The following is an 18,744-nucleotide window of genomic DNA, read 5'->3' on the forward strand; positions in this document are numbered from 1 at the left end:
ATACTCTGACAATACCCCAATCAAACATCAGATTAGATTATACACTTTTATGTAAGATTGTTTTAAGACAGTGGGGGGGGGGGGGGGCAGATAGCTCAGTCGGTAGTGGTGGCCGCTAGCAGTCTGGAGGTCACGAGTTCAAGTCCGGCCTCACCCCCTTGGTTCACCCAGCCTCTATTGGGAAGTGGAGCAATCCACGACTGGATTATCGGCCACAGTCCCCGGCTAGGACGTGGCTTAAATTACAGCCCAGAGGGATCACCACCAGGCAGTGTACCTGAATCCCAGATCCGCAGTGCATAGCACTTGAAGAACGGATCGTCCTTTAGTCCTTTACTCCTTTAATCCTTTTTTATTGAAAATAACCTATTACAGCGAAACAAACAATTGGACACCATTTGCTGACTAAATGCCAAATTTCGCAATTAATTTGAGCAAATATATGAACATTCCGAACCTCTTGATCCTATAACATTTTTAAAAACACATTTTTATACAAATTTTTATTCTCGTACTTTTTGAACCTTTGTCTTACTTTTTTCATACAATCTCAAAAATCAAACCCCATAGACCAGTCCAATAATTTTTTTTCAAAACATAGCTCCAGATGAGCTCCAGATGCTCAACACACCCACGGAATTTGGTCTTACACTCAGTATTAGCGTTGAAACTAAGAAGGTTATAAGCATTTTTTCTTAATACACAATTTCTTATCAATCCGAGAAACTCAAATGTTTTATCGCCTTATCACATTCTCCTTGTGTCCAGTATTATTTAAACTATTTAACACCCACTCATATAAAGGCAATACATTTCTCTAACTTGCTTCAGTACTTATCTATTATTCATTCTCCATATAATCCTAATTTCAGATGATTTCATACAAATTCAGATATACCAAGTTGCACACAACCAATCATAGAATTTAAAATGATTTTACAGATATTTTAGGGGAATCATGTGCTTAAGTTAAAAGTTTGTATTTCAGCAACACTTGAATGCATACCAAGTGACCCCAAAACATTCCTGTTCGCTTATTCAAATGATTTGGAGCCAAGTGTAGTTGTACCAACATTTGATGTCGTGAAGATTTACATAGAGGATGATAACTATAACACGTTTGCACGCGTTCGATTTGATACCCACCAAGAGGAAGAAATCGATTACTATTATAGCCTCAAGTAAGTTTTTATACAAGTAAATTTTCATTGTTATCAAATTAGAGATTTAAATACATCGATTCTTGATCACCTTCCCGATCCTTCCCTAGGATTCGGAAGTAGTTCAATTGGTAGTGACTCGTTGAACATTGTTGAGGTATGTGATATAGATCAGAACATAACATTAAACATATAAAAAAGTTCAGAAATTTTACAATAGCACTCAGTTTTCCACTTGCGGATCCATTGTTCTAATACTATCAAAGCGAAACCCAGATGAGAATGATATTTCTAAACTAATAGCTAAAGTTCGATCTCACCATGGAATGGTTCATGTAATTGCATCAAATACTCCATCAGGTGGATCCCAACCACTTACCCTCTATGACCTCTCATCAAAAACAAATGGGCTAGCCGATTTCCGGATTGATGATGAATTTGACGAGGTGAGACTTTTTATGGATTATTTTCAAATTAAAACAATCCAAAACTCTTTTCAGTCTGTCATACCCTTTGCTGGGCTGAACTATCCCATAGTTAATTACGCGGTGAATCCATTAGTATCCGGCAATGGCTCCACTGTACTGCCTCCACTATACCAAGCTCATCGCAGCCAAGCCAAGCTCACAGTTACTGTTCAAAATCATGGTATACATTCTTAACGTATCTTTTTATAAGCATAAATTAAGGAACAATTGATGCACTCCAATCATTTGACCTCTTCTGGTACAACGCTTCATCGTCTACCAATGGTGGTTATGGTCTAGATTATCTGGTACAGTTTTTTTTCGAAGAAGATGTAAAAAATTAAAAAAAAAAGGATTAAAGGACGATCCGTTCTTCAAGTGCTATGCACTGCGGATCTGGGATTCAGGTACACTGCCTGGTGGTGATCCCTCTGGGCTGTAATTTAAGCTACGTCCTAGCCGGGGACTGTGGCCGATAATCCAGTCGTGGATTGCTCCACTTCCCAATAGAGGCTGGGTGAACCTAGGGGGTGAGGCCGGACTTGAACTCGTGACCTCCAGACTGCTAGCGGCCACCACTACCGACTGAGCTATCTGCCCCCACCTTTACGAATATACATACATAACAAAAGAAAAACGGGAACATCCGTTAAAATTCAACATTTTTGTCAGAAAAATCGACGAGACCCATTTAAAATTTAACTGGCAAAATGCTAGGCCGCTCACATTTTAATACTTTTTTTTGTTTTTTCATAAATATTTTATACAATCCCTTCTTCCCATTTTTATTAGGTTTTTTTGTTAGTCCACTGCGTACAATAAAATTTTTTTTTAAAGTAAATTATTTCAGAGAAATGGCACGATTGAGTATGATTGGTTGACTCTTGATGCGGCTATTTACAACATGACCCTTGAATATTCATACTCGGACAATACGCCATTCAAAATGCAGATTAGACAATACGTGATGATGTAAGATACAATTTGAGAGAGTTTATCTGAAAAATAACATTTCCAGCGATACTGACTATTGGACGCCATATGCTGACTGATTATCAACTTTCGCTATTCGACTTACTTCAATAAATAAATACATGCATACGAAGAATTATTTTAACAACTTCTTATCAGTTCCGAAATACATAAAACATTTTCATCGCCTTACTTCCTTTTTTCCGTCTCTTGTATTATTTCATAAGCATCACATTGCTATAAAGTCTAAGTACCTATTTGATAAGACATTGCATTTCTTCGAAATGCTCCTCCACTCTTATATTATTCAATTCCCTTGCAGTCCCATTTTCAGACAGAATCAGTTGCACTCAACCAGTTCTAAAATTAAATATGAAGCTAAAATTTAAATTTAAAATAATTTTACAGATATTCCAGGAAGACTTTAGGTTTATATTGTTTAAGTTATATATTTCAGAAACCCTTGAGTGCCTACCAACTGACCTGAAGACACTTTTATTTGCGTATTCAATTGATTTGGAGGCCAGTGTTGTTTCGGAATCGGCCAGTACCCTGTTTGGAAACTTGGACTACTATGTAACAAAATTTGCAAACGTTTAATTTGACACTAGCCAATCTGCAGAAATATACTACAGTTATGATTACCAGTAAGTGTTTATACATGTGTTGGGATGTTTTTGTTCGAAATTTTCAGACAATTGGTTTTGGCAGCAGTTCAATTGGTAGTGACTCGTTGAAAATTGTTGAGGTAAAGCATAGAAAAGATTCCGGCGGAGGCGCTGCTGCAGCGCCGTAATTCGTCGTAGAAAAAATTGGTAACTTCGCATTCAAGCATTCAAACCTAGCCTTCAATAAACATAGAAAAAATTTTTTTTTTCAATTTCAGAATTTTTACGACAAATCTCTATTCTCTGTTTGTGGATCTGTAGTTGTGATTCTCTCGAAACGAAACCCAAATGAAGTGGAAATTACCAATCAAGTAGCCAAAATTCGATCTCATCATGGAATAGTTCATGTAATTGCATCAAATACTCCATCAGATGGATCCCAACCACTTACCCTCTATGACCTCTCATCTAAAACAAATGGACTGACTGATTTTCGAAATGATGATCAATTCTACAATGTGAGGTTTCAGAGAGCGTTTTCCACTACTAATTTATTTCAGTCTGCAATTGATTTTTACGGCTTAAATCGACCTATAGCTTTTTACGCGGTAAACCCTGTAGTGTCTGGAAAAGGTTCTATTGTACTGCCTCCACTATTCCACACTCAACGCGAGGGAGCTGCCTTTGCAGTTACTGTACAGAACCATGGTAGAAATTCTGAGCTGTTTATCATCACATATTAGCATTACAAATTTAGGCCCTATTGATACATTCAAATCATTTCACCTCTCTTAGTACAATGCTTCTTCAACTTCTAATGGCGGTTTCTATGGTTATCCAGAATCCCAGTACTATGAGGTGAAATTCTTCCAAGTATTAATACTATACCGCTTCTTACAATATTATGATAACTGGAGACTGCTCGCACTAATTTTAGATAACTAATTTTTATTTCGAGGATACTACTTTTGAGAGTAATAACCTCATGATTAGAAACTGTTTCAATAATACAATAGCTATTTCAGAAAAATGGCACAATTCGAACAGGTGGTGATATTCTTAATGCTGCTATCTACAATATGACTTTGGAATACTCATACTCGGACAATACCCCATTCAAAATGCAGATTAGAGCATACACTTACATGTAATATAATGTTAGTGCTAGCTTATCGGAAAAATAACTTCTTTCAGGTATCTCGACTACTGGTCACCATATGCTGACTAAATACCAAGTTTTGCAATTCATTTGAATAAATATTTGAACATTTCATTAGCTTACTTATCTGGGAGTTTGATAAAATTTGTTTCACAATAATTTTGCAAAAATTAAAATTCTGCAACACCATCCTGCATGGAAGAATTTACGTATGCTCCTAGTTGATAACATTGAAACTCAGCAAACGCTTGACAAATTATCACTGCTTGTGCAAGTACTGGTTTCCAGTTCCATATCTGTTGTGCTGATTGCCAGGAGGTACTGTTGTCGGGTTTCATGCTGTAAAGATCTACGAAACGAATATATAGTTTAGCTGCTTAACTATTGAAAATCTATTAGTTTTTGTTCTGTGATGCAAATTCAGGTCGGTGGTGAATTTGAGAAGGTTTCGGAAGAAATTAAAATTTTTTTTTTGGATCCACGGGCTGAATAAATAAATAAATAAATAACACAATTTTAAACGTGAACATAAACTTTCTGCCCTTTCTGCCTTTCACCACGTAATCAATTTTCAAAACCACAAATAAAATCAATTCCTTCCTTCGATCGAAATTCATTCATTTTCGAATTGTGGACAGCACTCTGATATGTGAGTTTTCTTATTACTTTCAGTTTCCTCAAAAACCGGCTAAATTTTCCAGAAAATGAAAAAACAACCGGGACAGCAACCATTGAGATCGCTTAGCTTGACGTCTGCGGCCAAATCACTTGAGGAGGTCGAGCCGGAGGACGATTCGAAGAAAGGCGAGCCACATGCCAAGGCTGCAGGATTCGGAAGAGGTGGAGGTGGTGGAAAGAGACTCCCAGCGGCAAGATCCACGCCAATGGTCATTCCGAACCAGGTGGCAGCGATGCCGGTTCAGATGACTGTAAGCCAAAGAGTCTAGCTAATGGTGACCGCTCTAAATTTTGACTTTCCAGGGCTTCGTCCAACTTGCCACCAACAACATCCTCAGCGCAATCGCCCATACCAACTCCCTGATGGTTGTCCAATGCATCGAACCACTCGAGATCTTCACCGGATTCGAAACCCCGAATCGCTACGTGGTCCACGACATGTACTGCCGTCCTCTGCTCTATTGTATGGAGAGATCAAACGTCTTTGCCCGTCAGTACCACGGAAACAATCGTAAATTGTCCGCCTCTACCCTGGATTCATGCAGGAGATGTTCACCGATGCGGACACTTACATTGTTCACTGTAAGCATTTAAATCGAAGTTTTTAATCTGAATTTTGGAATATTTCAGTTCCAATGGACATGCCGCCAATCTTGAAGCTTCTGCTTGTCACTTCGGTTTTCCTGATCGATTTCACATACTTCGAGGATCGTAACCAGGATCGTCATCATCATCATGGGATGCATGGCGGAATGCATAGCAGCTTTTGAACTTTTTATGAGCCCATTTTACTCGCAGACTAGAATAAACTCGTTTTTTTCTCCACAGTTTTATAGCTTTTCTGTAATTACAAGCTCACTTTTTTTCAGAAGTTGATTCTGTTTTTTTGGGCACAAGTGCTTAGATTTTTCCCCTATATCCCAAGAAGTAGTTGATTTTTATTTAAAAAAAAAATGCTTTGTAATCTGAATGAAAATTCAATTTTGCAAAACGTGACCCCCCCCCCCCCCCCCCACGTAATATCTTCTCCCAGCATAATCAGCCATTCCTACTATTGTTCATCGTCATCGAATGTGAGTTTTCTATCGCTTTCTTCTGGGACCCCAAAACCTTCCAAATTTTCCAGAAACCAATAAAAATGAATAAACAACCCGGAGAGCAACCAGTCAGCTGTGCGACTTCAACTGGGAAATCCGAAAAGGAGCGGCAGAAGGATGAGCCGCCGAGGAGCCGAGCGGAAGCTGGAATGATGCGTGGCGGCGGGAGACTTCCACAGCCACGGGATACTCCAATGGAGGTGCCGAATATGATCGCAGCGATGCCGATTCAGATGACGGTGAGTTACTGACGATTGGAGATTTAGGACGCAGTGCGTGCCGCGTTGCGTGTCGCGTTGCATGTCGCGTTGCGTGTCGCGTTGCGTGTCGCGTTGCGTGTGGCGTTGCGTGTCGCGTTGCGTGTGGCGTTGCGTGTGGCGTTGCGTGTTGCGTTGTGTGTCGCTTTGTGTGTCGCGTTGCGTGTCGCGTTGCGTGTCGCGTTGCATGTCGCGTTGCGTGTCGCGTTGCGTGTCGCGTTGCATGTCGCGTTGCGTGTCGCGTTGTGTGTCGCGTTGCGTGTCGCGTTGCGTGTCGCGTTGCGTGTGGCGTTGCGTGTCGCGTTGCGTGCCGCGTTGCGTGTGGCGTTGCGTGTCGCGTTGCATGTCGCGTTGCGTGTAGCGTTGCGTGTGGCGTTGCGTGTCGCGTTGCGTGTCGCGTTGCGTGCCGCGTTGCGTGTCGCGTTGCGTGTGGCGTTGCGTGTCGCGTTGCGTGTCGCGATGCATGTCGCGTTGCGTGTGGCGTTGCGTGTCGCGTTGCGTGTGGCGTTGCGTGTCGCGTTGCATGTCGCGTTGCGTGTCGCGTTGCGTGTGGCGTTGCGTGTCGCGTTGCATGTCGCGTTGCGTGTCACGTTGCGTGTGGCGTTGCGTGTCGCGTTGCGTGTGGCGTTGCGTGTCGCGTTGCATGTCGCGTTGCGTGTCGCGTTGCGTGTGGCGTTGCGTGTCGCGTTGCATGTCGCGTTGCGTGTCACGTTGCGTGTGGCGTTGCGTGTCGCGTTGCGTGTCGCGTTGCGTGTCACGTTGCGTGTGGCGTTGCGTGTCGCGTTGCGTATTTGCATTCGTTGCGTTCTTTGATGTGGAATACACGTATTTTCCCACATGTAGTCCGTGGCGATTGTCGATGGAGCGCAAAAAACGCTACGAGGGAGGTCAGAAGCTCGTGTACTATATTTCTGGTCTGTTAGGTTTTCTGTGACGTCATACCCAAAAACTGGGACATATGACGTCACCGTTTGTGGGCGGGGCCTGCCGTGTGACGTCATCGTTTTTTTTACCATTCGTGGCGGGACCCATCGTGAGAAATGTTAGCGAGAAATTTGTTTGGCGGGAAAATCAAATTTTTGGAGCATTTTTTTGGCGGGAAATTTGACTTTTCAGAAAAAAATATTTTGGCGGGAAATTCAAAATCCGCAATCTAAACCAACATTATTCAAGGGATTCGTGGACCTCGCCCCTCACACCATACTAGACGTCCTGGCTCAAACCACCTCCCTCATGATCGTCCAATGCCTTGAACCACTCGAGATCTTCACCGGAATTGAGACCCCCAATCGCTACGTGGTCCACGATATGTATTGCCGTCCGCTGCTCTATTGTATGGAGAGATCCAGTTTCTTTGCTCGCCAACATCAAGGATCCCAACGCAACTTTGCTATGCAGTGCATGGATATTTTCGGGGCTCCTGTGATGAATTGCTTCAGAAGTCGGCCATGCTGCTCTTGTGATGACTTCCTGGCAACTGAGTTCTTGGGCCAGAGGATTGGAATGATGAAGAGAGAGTGTTGTGATGATAATGTAAGTATGTCGATGCATCACGGTTTGATCTACAAAAAATGCGGGGTAATTTTTGCCCATGCAATTTCAGTTGAGAACTCTGCACCTCAACTCCCGCATTTTTTGTAGATCTACGTAGATCAAGCCGAAATGAGAAACTTTGACACCACGAGTCGATGCACCATGTCCCAAACTAGCGTTGAAGCTCATATCTCGGCTCTTTTTCTAGATATCAAAAAGCTCTCAACTACAGAAGTGTAGTAAAATTAGTACCTAGTATTTTGATAATTGATAACTTTTGATAAAATTTAAGTCAACAGAGAGCTGTAAGCCTAGCCTATGATAGTCGATGCACCATGTCCGAAACTAGTTTCGCAGATTAGAATACCATTCACATTAAATTATTTTCAGTTCCATCTCGTGGGCACTGGGAGCAACGAGCCGCTTCTGGTCCGTTCTCCAGGATGTGCATGCTGTGGTGGCACGCAAGTCTTCCCGGTCATGACCTACAACGGCGCAAAAATCGGAGAAATTGTTCGTCTCTACCCAGGGTTCATGCAGGAGTGGTACACCGATGCGGACACCTACATTGTGCATTGTGAGTTGCATCACTAATAGGCCTGCAAAATAGGCCGAGTGTAGGCCTTCTCCTCATGTAAAATAGTCTTTCAGTCCCACCGGATCTTCCACCAATCCTCAAGATCCTGCTTATCTCCTCGACCTTCCTCATCGACTACACATTCTTCGAGAATCGCGGAGGCAACCAACGTGGAGGATATGGACATGGTGGCTATGGATACTATTAGAGCTCTTTTTTAAAGTTTACTCAAAGAAAACCATTTTGTGCTCAGTTAAGGATCTCGCCACGAAAATTGAGAATACGGTAGTTTTGGTGGCGACCCACACAATTATCGCCGAAAAAATATTTCGGAAAAGTTCAAATTTGAGTTTTTTTCGTTTTGAGATGTTATGTAAAACCGATTTTTCAAAGAAGTTAGGCTTACTTTTAGGCTTAGGCTTAGGCTTAGGCAAACACTTAGGCTTAGGCTTAGCCCTGGGCTTAGGCTTAAGCATAGGCTTAGGCTTAAGCTTAGGCTTTGGCTAAGGCTAAGACTAAGGCTTAGGCTTAGGCTTAGGCTTGAGTTTAGGCTTAGGCTTAGGCGTAGGCTTAGGTTTAGGCTTAGCCGAAGGTTTTTTCCACCATTTTTCGCTGAAAATTCCATACAATTGTTTTTTAATCGTAAGTACAGGACTATTAGACGGAAAAGGCGCGTTATCTAAAAATGAAAAAAAAATCTAATTTTTGGAATGAGGGACATGCCTCTAGACAGGCCTGGGACACGGAATCCGGATTTTTTTAGATTATATTGAATGAATTTAGTGAATTGCATGTATAGATCAAAAATCAACAAAATTCCTACACAAACAATTATTTGAAGTAGTAAAAATCTGAAATTTAAAGCTTTATTATTTTAAAAATTAGGAGTTTTCCAGAAATCGGTTTGATACTTGGTGTCCAATTGGTCCCTCTTGAACGGGAACACTACATAATCAAAGAAATATATTTTGTGGAGTAAATCTCGAATTACTGGGTCTTCGCGTACTTGGCGTTCTGCTTCAAGTCGATGAGACGACTTGTGTGTGGAATGGGCGGTTTCTCCGCCTGAAAAATAATTATTTTGGGAAAATATTTACGGATTCAAGTTCAAGGCACCAAGAGCTTTTATTTAAGTATAATCACGACTAGGTTCGGACCACTTTGGGTCTCGCCACGACAGCCGGGTACTGTAGTTTTCGTGGTGGGACCCAAATTAATCGGAACCTAGTCATGATTATACTTAAATGAAAGCTCTCGTTGAGCTGAGTTCGAATTAAACAATGTTAACAAAATTAAAAAAAAAACTTTTCAAAAAATTTGGGACCGCCGGAAAAAAACGGGGGGTACTGTAGTAAAACTCGATAAAATTGAACTAACTAGGAGCTTTCTTTCAAGTATAATTACGACTAGGTTTCATTAACTTTGGGTCCCACCACGAAAGCTACAGTAACCCCAAAAAAAACCTACCCAACGCGTCATTCTGTATCTTTTCCACAGTTTTCTCACTGAATCCTTGTCGTTTTAGTATATTTGCCAAATGTAGAATCGAGGATCTTCTTTCTTCAAGATCCGCACCCATCATTAGTAGGGAATACTTTTTGATATTCTCGTTAAAGTTACAGTACCTAAATAGGGCCAGGTTGGTGGAAAAATTACGTCTCTAGCTCTTCTGGGAGCTGAGTTGTGGGGGTTTAAAGTTTAGGGCAGGGGGGAGAGCGCAGACGACGAGACACTCTGCTTCTCTGCGTCTCCTCCTTCTTCTCGGCGACATCAAGAGAGACGCAGACAGGCAGAGTGTCTCGTCGTCTGCGCTCTCACCCCCTTCTTTCCAAACTTCAAACCCCCCATATCTCAGCTCCCAGACGTGCTAGAGACTTCATTTAAAATCTACTTTAGATCAAATTTTTAGTATTTTAAACTTACCATGACAACGGAGCAACATGCTGCTCAATCGAGCTGGCTTCATGTAGTCTCCTCCGATTGCTTTTTATCCGGTTTAATGTCTCATATATCCGCTGAACAAAGCATGCCATGTTTGTACCGCAATTGTAGCAAGATTTAGTACTATAAAAATCTAATTTTGCAAGAAAACGGAATTTTAACTTACTAAATACATTTATCCAGGTATAAAGAAATGAATCGATGAATTGGATCTCGAATAAAAGCGAATCGGACCAAATCTGGATCATTTAGCAGTTCAAAGGTAGGATTTAGGAATTGGTCCTCTTCAAGACATTTTCTGGAATTTATTCTTGTTGTGATGTTGCATAACAGTTATATAAGCAATTTGCCGCATTTTCAAGAATTTTTTAGGAAATTTTTGGCTGAAAATTTTCACTCCGAAAACAATTTTATAGGACATTTTCTGAAATTTTGGAAAATTATTAACCGTGCTCAAATTGATCATTGGATTAAGCTCACTGAGAGCTTTGAATTAAGTATAATCATGACTAGGTTCCGACTACTTTGGGCCCCGCCACGAAAACTACAGTAGAAAACTACAGTTCGTGGTGGGACCTAAATAACCAAAATAGCCTAAACCTAGTCATGACTATACGTAAATAAAAGCTCTTAATGAGCTCTTTCCGAATTTACCATTTAATTTCAATAAAAGTCCTCCAATTTGGACTCCGCCCACCTACAGTACCCTGTCAAACTAACCTCTCCGTAGTCCAAGTGTCATTCAGACTGTTATGCTGAGCCAAATATTGATTTTCATCGTATAAAAAGCACATTATATTAGACATTAATTGACTCATAGATTTCGGAATTCCACATCCCAGAAGCTTTTTGTCAGGGGCCACCTGAAATTTTTGGAAAATTTTTAAAAAGCTAAAAATCTAAACTTTTAACGCAAAAAATCATTTTCAAACTGTCAAATTCGAGATCAGCACACCTAGAGCTTTCAAATGACACCCATAGAGACTAGGTTCCGATTATTTTGGGTCTCACCACGAAAACGGGGGTACTGTAGTATTCGTGGTGGGACCCAAACTGCACGGAGCCTAGTCATGATTATACTTAAATTGAAGCTTTCGGTTAGCTAAACTCAACTTTGGAAACAAAATTTTGAAAAACAAATCACTTTGCTATCAACTGTGTCCCGAAACGAAAACTGGGAGTACTGTAGTTTTCGTGGCGAGACCCAAACTGGGCGGAGCCTAGTCATCATTATACTTAAATGAAAGCTCTGGTTGAGTTAAATAAGAATTTAATAATTGCAAGCCCAAAAAATCAGAAGTTTTCGAAGAATCTCACTTACAAAGAATCCATGATCAAAATCGACGAATGGCGGAATGAAGTCCTCAACTGAAATTTAAAAGTTATCGATTTTTTGAAAATTTCCATAAAATTCTTATAAATCAAACCTACCTCCAGTAAAATTAACAATTTTCTCATCAACAACAATAGAATATTTAATATCTCCGTAGAAATAAAAGTAGGCTCCAAAAAATGCAAAAAATCCCAGAAAAAGCCAAAAATATTTCAATTTTCTGCAGGTAGAAGAAGCTGGTGGACTGTTTTCCGGTTGCAAAGGTACATACATCATCTCAAGGGAGATTGCCAAAACAATGAAACCCCCGATTTTTATACATCGGGCGCCGAATTTTTACAAATTACTATCGCCGATTTGGATCTTTTGCCAGCGGCAAAATTTGGGGAAAGGTGAGTGTTTCCTGGGGGAAAACGGGTTTTTTTGTCTGGAAAGTGTTGAAACTGATGTTTGTGACGTTTATTTTATAAAAAATTTTGAGTTTTTTTTTTTTTGGATTTGTTCGGATATTTTCTAATTTTTCGAAAAAATGAATGACTTCCGGAATTCAATGCTATTTTCATTGAATTTATCTCCCCGAGAGCTTTCAAATAAGTATAATCATGGCCTGGTTCCGACTAGTTTGGGTCTCGCCACGAAACCTCGCGGTACTGTAGTTTTCGTGCTGGGACCCACAATAATTGGAACCTAGTCATGATTATACTTAAATAAAAGCTCATGGTGAGCTAAACTCGAATTTAATACTATTTAACACTACGCATGCGAGTTTAACTGATTCCCGCTAGTTCTATAGTTTTTTGGGTACCACCACGCAAACCGGGTTATTGTAGTTTTCGTGGCGGGACCCAAAGTGGTCGGAACCTAGTCATGATTATACTTAAATAAAAGCTCTCGGTGAGCTCAACTCAGATTTAATAACTAAAATTCATGAAAAATTTTGGTTTTTGAAAAAATATATTTTGAAATTTTTGGAAAAAATTTTTTTTAAAAAATTCTATAATATTTATTGTAAGAAGGAGAAAAATGATTTTTGATCAATTTTTTAAAGTCATGAATTTCTCAAATTTCCAGCTTCCGCTTATCCAAATCCCAAATCTCCGATAATTTAAGGAAATGTCCCCAAGTGCAGTCGCTGGGCGAGTGGGCGCGTTTAAACTAGCAGCAGCTACAAAGATCAGTGTCAAATTGAACGTTTACACAGTTTAGAAAAAAATTGTATGAAAAATATGTTAAAGCTGAGAAAAGTTTTAGCGAAATAAAAAAAAAGTTTTCAAATTTTTTTCGAAAATTAAAAAAACAATTTTGTTTAAATATCAGGTGAAAATTAAGCCAATTTTCTATATAAAAATTATTAAACTCAAATTCAGCTCACCGAGAGCTTCAATTTAAATATAATCATGACTAGGTTCCGAATATTTTGGGTCCTACCACGAAAACTTCAGCAACCCCCCCCCCCCAATTTTCGCGTTATTCGTGGCGGGACCCAAAATAATCGAAACCTAGTCGTGTTTATACTTAAATCAAAGCTCTCGGCGAGCTAAACTCAAATTCAGCAATGTTAACAAGATTTGAAGAAAAAAAACCACTTTTAAAAAATTCGGGACCCACCGAAAAAAAAAATTTCCTGATTTTTTTTTGAATTCCGATTTTTTGTTCTTTTTAACTTAAAATTAAAATTAGAAAGTTTTTCACACAATTAAAAAACATCAAAGATAAAAAGGCTATCTTCTTTGCAATCTAAAATTTCAACGGATCATCCTATAAACGTCGCGAACCTGATCTTGCGCCTCCCGGGAGAAAATATAGAAAAAATGGAAAATATCAGGACATAGCTAAGCAATTCATATAAAATTAATACAGAAAAAGCGAAAAATCGTTAATTGCACTCAAAAATTTTTTTTTGTTTTTTTTTGTTTTTATCTCTGCACCCATCAATTCTATTAAAAAGTTGCCAACTAACAAAATATTCCCCTTAAAATTCTGAACATTTTATCCGTTAAAACCTTTTTTCTATCTCTACCCACTCTAGAGATACGCAGCTTCAAAGTTTCGCGGCGAGAGAGCGTGAGGGGAGGGGAAACGCAGAGCGTCTCGTCGTCTGCGCTCTCCTCCGCCCTCTTGCTCTCTTGCTACCTCCAACTCTGCGACCGCTAGAGATAGAACAATGGTTCAAAAAACAAAAATTATCAGGAGAAAATTTTACGTCGATTTAAATTACTAAAAATATCCTAACTTAAAAAATGAAAACTAAAAATTAACAATTAGAACTTTTTTTTTTCATTCAACAAAAAACATTTCAAATTTCTGAAGTACTCGGCTGAGGTGTAGTTGTGCTTGGAGCTTCAATAGAGAAAAAAGCAGACGGATTTTCGTAGCATTCTTGATAAATATCCTCTTTTGATCTACGCACGCCGGCAGTCTCAAACATCGAAAGGCAGAGGTCTACACGGCTTAGGTGACCTTCCAGGAAGTGGAGCTGGAAATTTTTTAATTGAAAATTCAAATTCAGCTCACCGAGAGCTTTCAATTACGTACAATCATGACTAGGTTTCGATCATTTTGGGTCCCGCCACGAAAACGGGGGTACTGTAGTTTTTGCGACAAGGCCCAAAATAGGCAGAACCTGGTCAAGAGTATACTTATTTAAAAACTTACGGTGAGTTACATTTAAATTTTAGGCTATTGATCACGAAAAAAAAAATTCGAATAACACTGGTCCCGTCATGAAATTTTCCGGGTTACTGTAGTTTTCGTGGCGGGACCCAAAATAGACGGAAACCGGCCGTGATTATACTTATTGTGAAGCTCAGAATATGCCGATTTCAGATTTTTGTATTCTGAAAAATTTTCATCTAAAATCTAGAATTTCAGTCTGAAAAAAACTTCAAAAACAATTTTTTTTTTGAAATTTTTAATTTTTAAAAATCGTTTTTTGATATAAAATATGAATAAAACATACCATGGGCTTAGTATTTCCAAGACTTGGAGCCAACATGAGCACAAAAACCCAGAGCAAAGTCGAACTCATGGTAACTTACTGGAATCTAACGAAATCGCAAATATAACCTTATTTATACACGAAAATTAATCAAGTTTGGCATGTTGCAGGTGCAATTTTTTGTTATATTGCAGAATTATAAATAAATTCACAGAGAAACACAAAGTTTTGGGTGTTGTTTGATTTTTGTGCTCAAGCACCTGGAGAGAGCGCACAAAAACTCAATTTTTGCAAATTTTCACTTTTATCTTTGCAACCAAGGGGTCTATCAGAAAAAATTCAACTGATAAAATGTTCAGCTAAAAATTCTGAACATTTTCTTGGTTGAAAACTTTTCTGTATCTCTACCCACTCCAGAGATACACAGCCTTAAAGATGGGAAGGCGATAGAGCGTGTGGGGAGAGGAGACGCAGAGCGCCTCGTCGTCTGCGCTCTCCTCACCCTTTCTCTTTCTCATCCCTATTTATTTTGATTAACTTTGAGTTTGTAGCTATTGAAGATATCTCTACTGGTGTTTGCACTCGTATAATTTCTCTGAGATTTGATGGAAATTTTCTCGGAAAGTTAACAAAATTTATCACTAACAGGTGCAATAACTTCATCAAAAATACAAATATGCACCTGGAAATACATTTTTTTTACATTTTTCTCAAAGTAGGGAAATGTGCTCATTTTTTTTAGAAACAACTGGGTCTACTAAAAAATAGATCTAGTTGAAATATTCTCCTTAAAATTCTAACTATTTTCATAGTTGTAAATTTTTTTGTATCTCTACCCACTCCGGAGATAAGTAGCTTCAATGTTGGGGCGGCGAGACAGCGTGGGGGAGGGGAGACGCAGAGCGTCTCGTCGTCTGCGCTCTCCCCACCCCCTAGCTCTCTCGCTACCTCTACTTTGAACGGCTGTAACTTTGCAGCCGCTAGAGATAGAGCAATATTTCAAAAAACAAAAATTATCAGAAAGAAATTTCGCGTCGATTGGGTGGGTTTTCGGTTGGATCCAGATCAAGCAAAATAATTTTTTTTGTTGAATTTTTTTCACATTGAAAATATTTTATAATATAAACCGAAAAAAGTTGTTTGTTTGAACTTTTCATGAATTCTCTATTGGTTTCCCAATGATCTCTATTTCATCGAAAACCGCGTGAAAAGATTTGCATAAATTTATGAAAAAGTATATATGAAACCTATTGAACCCCCATACACAATTCAATTTTGACTTGACTTCAAAATGAAATTTCTCCAATATTTTCTAGTTTTCGCGTTGATTTTTGCAATTTTCGACTCAATTTCTGCTCAGGTACGGTACTTCCGGACAAATTTTTTACAGTGAAAAAAATTCCAGCCAGTACCTGTGAACTCTGTGGAATCCGCTGAAAATGACTTGAATTCTGTGGAAACTGCGGGGCAGGTGGATGCAAATTCCGCAGAATCTGCTGAAACTACTGGAAGCTCAAGAAATCTAGCTGTTAACGCTCCAGATTCTGTGGAATCAGCTGAAACTCTCGGAAATCCGGGGAAATCCGGAAATTCTGGATCGCCTAAAGCTTCAGCAAGCCTTATTTCTGCTGATGCCCCAAATTCTGTGGAAAGTGAAGAGGTAGGCTGGAATTTTGTAGAAATTGTTGGAAAACTTAGACTTTTCAGGTTCAAACTCGCAATTGAATAATTTGGGATAATTTGTAATTTTTTTCAATAAATAAAGTTTTACTTCAAAAAAGATTTAAAGTGTCTAAAATCCAATATGACTTAAAAATTCAAATTCAGCTCACTGAGAGCTTTCAAATACGTGTAATCGTGAATAGGTTTCGATCATTTTGAGTCCCACCACGAGATTTCTGTAGATTTCGTGGCGGGACCCAAAATAGGTGAAACCTGGTCAGGATTATATATGCTCACAGTAAGTTTCATTTGAATTTGTGACTATTTATCAGAATCACAAACTGGCCCTGCCACAAAAACCACCGGGTTACTGTAGTTTTCGTGGCGGGACCCACAGTAACAGGAAACCGCCCGTGATTATATATTTATTTTAAGCTCAGAATATGCCGGGCTTAAATTTTTGCATTCTGAAAATTTCTCGTCCAAAATCAAATGTCAGATCTTAAAGAATTTGAGTTTTGTAACACCCTCGACCGTGTACTCCTCTCGGAAAACCGCTGAAGGCAGTTTTAACAATTTTTTTCCCCTAAAGTAACAGAATAAAGTCCATTATACCGAATAAGTATAAGGAATTTTTGCTGAATGTGAAACTTTGAAATTTAATTCCGAAAATTCGATAAAAAATTGGAAAACAACTAATTTTTCGGAGTTTTTTTTAGCAAATTGGCGGAAATTGTTGTAATAACTTTTTCAAAACTAACATGTGTTTTTCTAAAAAAATGTTTTCAAACTTCAAACTAACACATGAATCAGATTTATTGTTTATCAACAACCAAAAATACAATATTAATCCCAAAAAAATCGTTCCTGTCAACATTCATTCTCGTTTTTCTTCAGTCAGTGCTTTTATAGATTCCTTGTAGTAATAGTCTAGTTGTTTTGTTTCCTGAAATAATTCAATGGACACATGTTCTCTGTGATGGTTTTATGAAATCTCACTTCACTAAGCTCAGCAAGAGTGTTCCCAACCACATTGAGGTCATCTACAAGTTCATCGATAATGCGAAATATTGTAACAAACGTTATCGATACAAATATTTATTAGATTTCATCAACAAATGAAATAAGCCAAGTTTTATTCAATATCAGTTATGTAATTAATACACGTTGCTCTCAAATCTCCTTGCATTTCTTGATCAAACAATTCCTTCACACATTCTGCGATTTTTAGCTCTTTCGTTAGTTCCTCCACTGCCTGAAAATCTTCCTGAATATTTACAACAATATATCGAGAACTTACTTGGTTTATTTCAAGCTCGAGTACTGTTACATCAACCGTATATGGGAGTTTAGCCCATACACGGTCATTGATGTCTTGGGCAATTGCAGCAAAAGCAACACGAGCAATAACCGCCAAGAAGAGGAAATGGAAATTCATAGTGTATTGTGGATTTTCAGCATTTTCAGCATTTTGTGATGTCTGAATAACATGTTTTTATTAAAATCCTTTACTATAAAATAGCTATCTGAAAATGCTGAAAATCCACAATACACTATGAATTTCCATTTCCTCTTCTTGGCGGTTATTGCTCGTGTTGCTTTTGCTGCAATTGCCCAAGACATCAATGACCGTGTATGGGCTAAACTCCCATATACGGTTGATGTAACAGTACTCGAGCTTGAAATAAACCAAGTAAGTTCTCGATATATTGTTGTAAATATTCAGGAAGATTTTCAGGCAGTGGAGGAACTAACGAAAGAGCTAAAAATCGCAGAATGTGTGAAGGAATTGTTTGATCAAGAAATGCAAGGAGATTTGAGAGCAACGTGTATTAATTACATAACTGATATTGAATAAAACTTGGTTTATTTCATTTGTTGATGAAATCTAATAAATATTTGTATCGATAACGTTTGTTACAATATTTTCTTGCACAAAAATCCCGATACAATTTTTTTCCGGAATTCTTGAAATGGCAACGAACAGCAATCCAGTACGGATTTTTAGCTCCGCATTTCTTCTGGCCAAGCCGGGACCCCACCGTTCCAGGCTTCTAACTATAATTTTCAAGGACGAACGGGCTCCAAAATGTGCATCTTTCGAGCTCATCGCAAAGATGTACTTGACAAAAGTGATTCATAAGGATGAGCTGGAAAAACTGTAAAACAAAAAACTAGGCGGTTCCGACGTAAGATAAAAATTTCGAACTCTCAGTAAAAGATTGGTGACACCTGTAAAATTTCAAATTTCATATCAATGTATTTCTATTGAAAACTTTTTATGCCATAGAACACATGTCGATAAGGATTCCGACCCCCCCCCCCTTCCCCCCCCCCCTCCTGTCTGTCGCAGGTAATCTCT

The 18,744-nt window shown here is 39.0% G+C and overlaps 7 protein-coding genes and 3 pseudogenes across 10 annotated transcripts; 7 read left to right on the plus strand and 3 right to left on the minus strand.

Annotated features, from left to right (window-relative positions):
* Positions 1-1,102: 1,102 nt before the first annotated feature.
* Positions 1,103-2,851, plus strand: F46A8.11 (DUF7154 domain-containing protein; the record flags this gene model as incomplete). Its single annotated transcript, NM_001264667.2, has 7 exons — positions 1,103-1,181; positions 1,226-1,317; positions 1,367-1,606; positions 1,661-1,808; positions 1,850-1,935; positions 2,478-2,599; positions 2,646-2,851. The coding sequence occupies 7 exons, from the start codon at positions 1,103-1,105 to the stop codon at positions 2,677-2,679; spliced, it is 801 nt and encodes a 266-aa protein (NP_001251596.1). The 3' UTR covers positions 2,680-2,851.
* A 120-nt stretch (positions 2,852-2,971) lies between these two features.
* F46A8.1 lies at positions 2,972-4,435 on the plus strand (annotated as a pseudogene). Its single transcript has 7 exons — positions 2,972-3,246; positions 3,294-3,347; positions 3,486-3,725; positions 3,768-3,915; positions 3,965-4,065; positions 4,233-4,354; positions 4,402-4,435. Coding segments are annotated over exons 1-7 (974 nt in total).
* Positions 4,436-5,070: 635 nt separating this feature from the next.
* Positions 5,071-5,814, plus strand: F46A8.9 (annotated as a pseudogene). The gene is made up of 3 exons: positions 5,071-5,295; positions 5,348-5,626; positions 5,675-5,814. Coding segments are annotated over exons 1-3 (644 nt in total).
* Positions 5,815-6,088: 274 nt separating this feature from the next.
* On the plus strand, positions 6,089-8,760 carry scrm-6 (Phospholipid scramblase). Its single transcript, NM_060489.4, has 5 exons — positions 6,089-6,117; positions 6,171-6,380; positions 7,572-7,931; positions 8,322-8,508; positions 8,583-8,760. The coding sequence occupies exons 2-5, from the start codon at positions 6,183-6,185 to the stop codon at positions 8,714-8,716; spliced, it is 879 nt and encodes a 292-aa protein (NP_492890.2). The 5' UTR covers positions 6,089-6,117; positions 6,171-6,182; the 3' UTR covers positions 8,717-8,760.
* Positions 8,761-9,358: 598 nt separating this feature from the next.
* Positions 9,359-12,066, minus strand: F36D1.8 (Carbohydrate sulfotransferase). Its single transcript, NM_060490.2, has 7 exons — positions 11,881-12,066; positions 11,771-11,817; positions 11,170-11,312; positions 10,616-10,747; positions 10,432-10,572; positions 9,976-10,133; positions 9,359-9,573 (listed from the first exon to the last, which is right to left on the minus strand). Exons 1-7 carry the CDS (start codon positions 12,056-12,058, stop codon positions 9,383-9,385), a joined length of 990 nt encoding a protein of 329 aa, NP_492891.1. The 5' UTR covers positions 12,059-12,066; the 3' UTR covers positions 9,359-9,382.
* A 1,688-nt stretch (positions 12,067-13,754) lies between these two features.
* F36D1.12 (Neuropeptide-Like Protein) lies at positions 13,755-14,953 on the minus strand. Its single transcript, NM_001136299.3, has 2 exons — positions 14,742-14,953; positions 13,755-14,258 (listed from the first exon to the last, which is right to left on the minus strand). Exons 1-2 carry the CDS (start codon positions 14,808-14,810, stop codon positions 14,079-14,081), a joined length of 249 nt encoding a protein of 82 aa, NP_001129771.1. The 5' UTR covers positions 14,811-14,953; the 3' UTR covers positions 13,755-14,078.
* Positions 14,954-15,898: 945 nt separating this feature from the next.
* Positions 15,899-16,498, plus strand: spex-2 (uncharacterized protein). The gene is made up of 3 exons (NM_060491.7): positions 15,899-16,080; positions 16,126-16,380; positions 16,428-16,498. Exons 1-3 carry the CDS (start codon positions 16,012-16,014, stop codon positions 16,443-16,445), a joined length of 342 nt encoding a protein of 113 aa, NP_492892.2. The 5' UTR covers positions 15,899-16,011; the 3' UTR covers positions 16,446-16,498.
* Positions 16,499-17,517: 1,019 nt separating this feature from the next.
* Positions 17,518-17,820, minus strand: F36D1.13 (uncharacterized protein; the record flags this gene model as incomplete). The annotated part of the gene is made up of 2 exons (NM_001264672.1): positions 17,518-17,637; positions 17,683-17,820. The coding sequence occupies 2 exons, from the start codon at positions 17,818-17,820 to the stop codon at positions 17,518-17,520; spliced, it is 258 nt and encodes an 85-aa protein (NP_001251601.1).
* Positions 17,821-17,937: 117 nt separating this feature from the next.
* Positions 17,938-18,240, plus strand: F36D1.14 (uncharacterized protein; the record flags this gene model as incomplete). The annotated part of the gene is made up of 2 exons (NM_001264673.3): positions 17,938-18,075; positions 18,121-18,240. The coding sequence occupies 2 exons, from the start codon at positions 17,938-17,940 to the stop codon at positions 18,238-18,240; spliced, it is 258 nt and encodes an 85-aa protein (NP_001251602.1).
* A 115-nt stretch (positions 18,241-18,355) lies between these two features.
* On the plus strand, positions 18,356-18,547 carry F36D1.11 (annotated as a pseudogene). The gene has a single exon. A coding segment is annotated over exon 1 (192 nt).
* The last annotated feature ends 197 nt before the right edge of the window (positions 18,548-18,744 follow it).

The sequence above is a fragment of the Caenorhabditis elegans genome, chromosome I (assembly GCF_000002985.6).
Source record: "Caenorhabditis elegans chromosome I".
Classification (NCBI taxonomy): domain Eukaryota; kingdom Metazoa; phylum Nematoda; class Chromadorea; order Rhabditida; family Rhabditidae; genus Caenorhabditis; species Caenorhabditis elegans.

Excerpts from the sequence above, each read along its gene's own strand:
- scrm-6 (NM_060489.4), top strand. The coding sequence starts at position 6,183 with ATGAATAAACAACCCGGAGAGCAACCAGTCAGCTGTGCGACTTCAACT. Across the intron at positions 6,381-7,571 it reads CGATGCCGATTCAGATGACG|GGATTCGTGGACCTCGCCCC; the intron begins GTGAGTTACTGA and ends ACATTATTCAAG. Across the intron at positions 7,932-8,321 it reads GAGAGTGTTGTGATGATAAT|TTCCATCTCGTGGGCACTGG; the intron begins GTAAGTATGTCG and ends AATTATTTTCAG.
- F36D1.12 (NM_001136299.3), bottom strand. The coding sequence starts at position 14,810 with ATGAGTTCGACTTTGCTCTGGGTTTTTGTGCTCATGTTGGCTCCAAGT. Across the intron at positions 14,259-14,741 it reads TTGGAAATACTAAGCCCATG|CTCCACTTCCTGGAAGGTCA; the intron begins GTATGTTTTATT and ends AAAAATTTCCAG.
- F36D1.8 (NM_060490.2), bottom strand. The coding sequence starts at position 12,058 with ATGATGTATGTACCTTTGCAACCGGAAAACAGTCCACCAGCTTCTTCT. Across the intron at positions 11,818-11,880 it reads AATTGTTAATTTTACTGGAG|TTGAGGACTTCATTCCGCCA; the intron begins GTAGGTTTGATT and ends TTTAAATTTCAG. Across the intron at positions 11,313-11,770 it reads ATTTTGATCATGGATTCTTT|GTGGCCCCTGACAAAAAGCT; the intron begins GTAAGTGAGATT and ends CAAAAATTTCAG.
- spex-2 (NM_060491.7), top strand. The coding sequence starts at position 16,012 with ATGAAATTTCTCCAATATTTTCTAGTTTTCGCGTTGATTTTTGCAATT. Across the intron at positions 16,081-16,125 it reads TCGACTCAATTTCTGCTCAG|CCAGTACCTGTGAACTCTGT; the intron begins GTACGGTACTTC and ends AAAAAATTCCAG.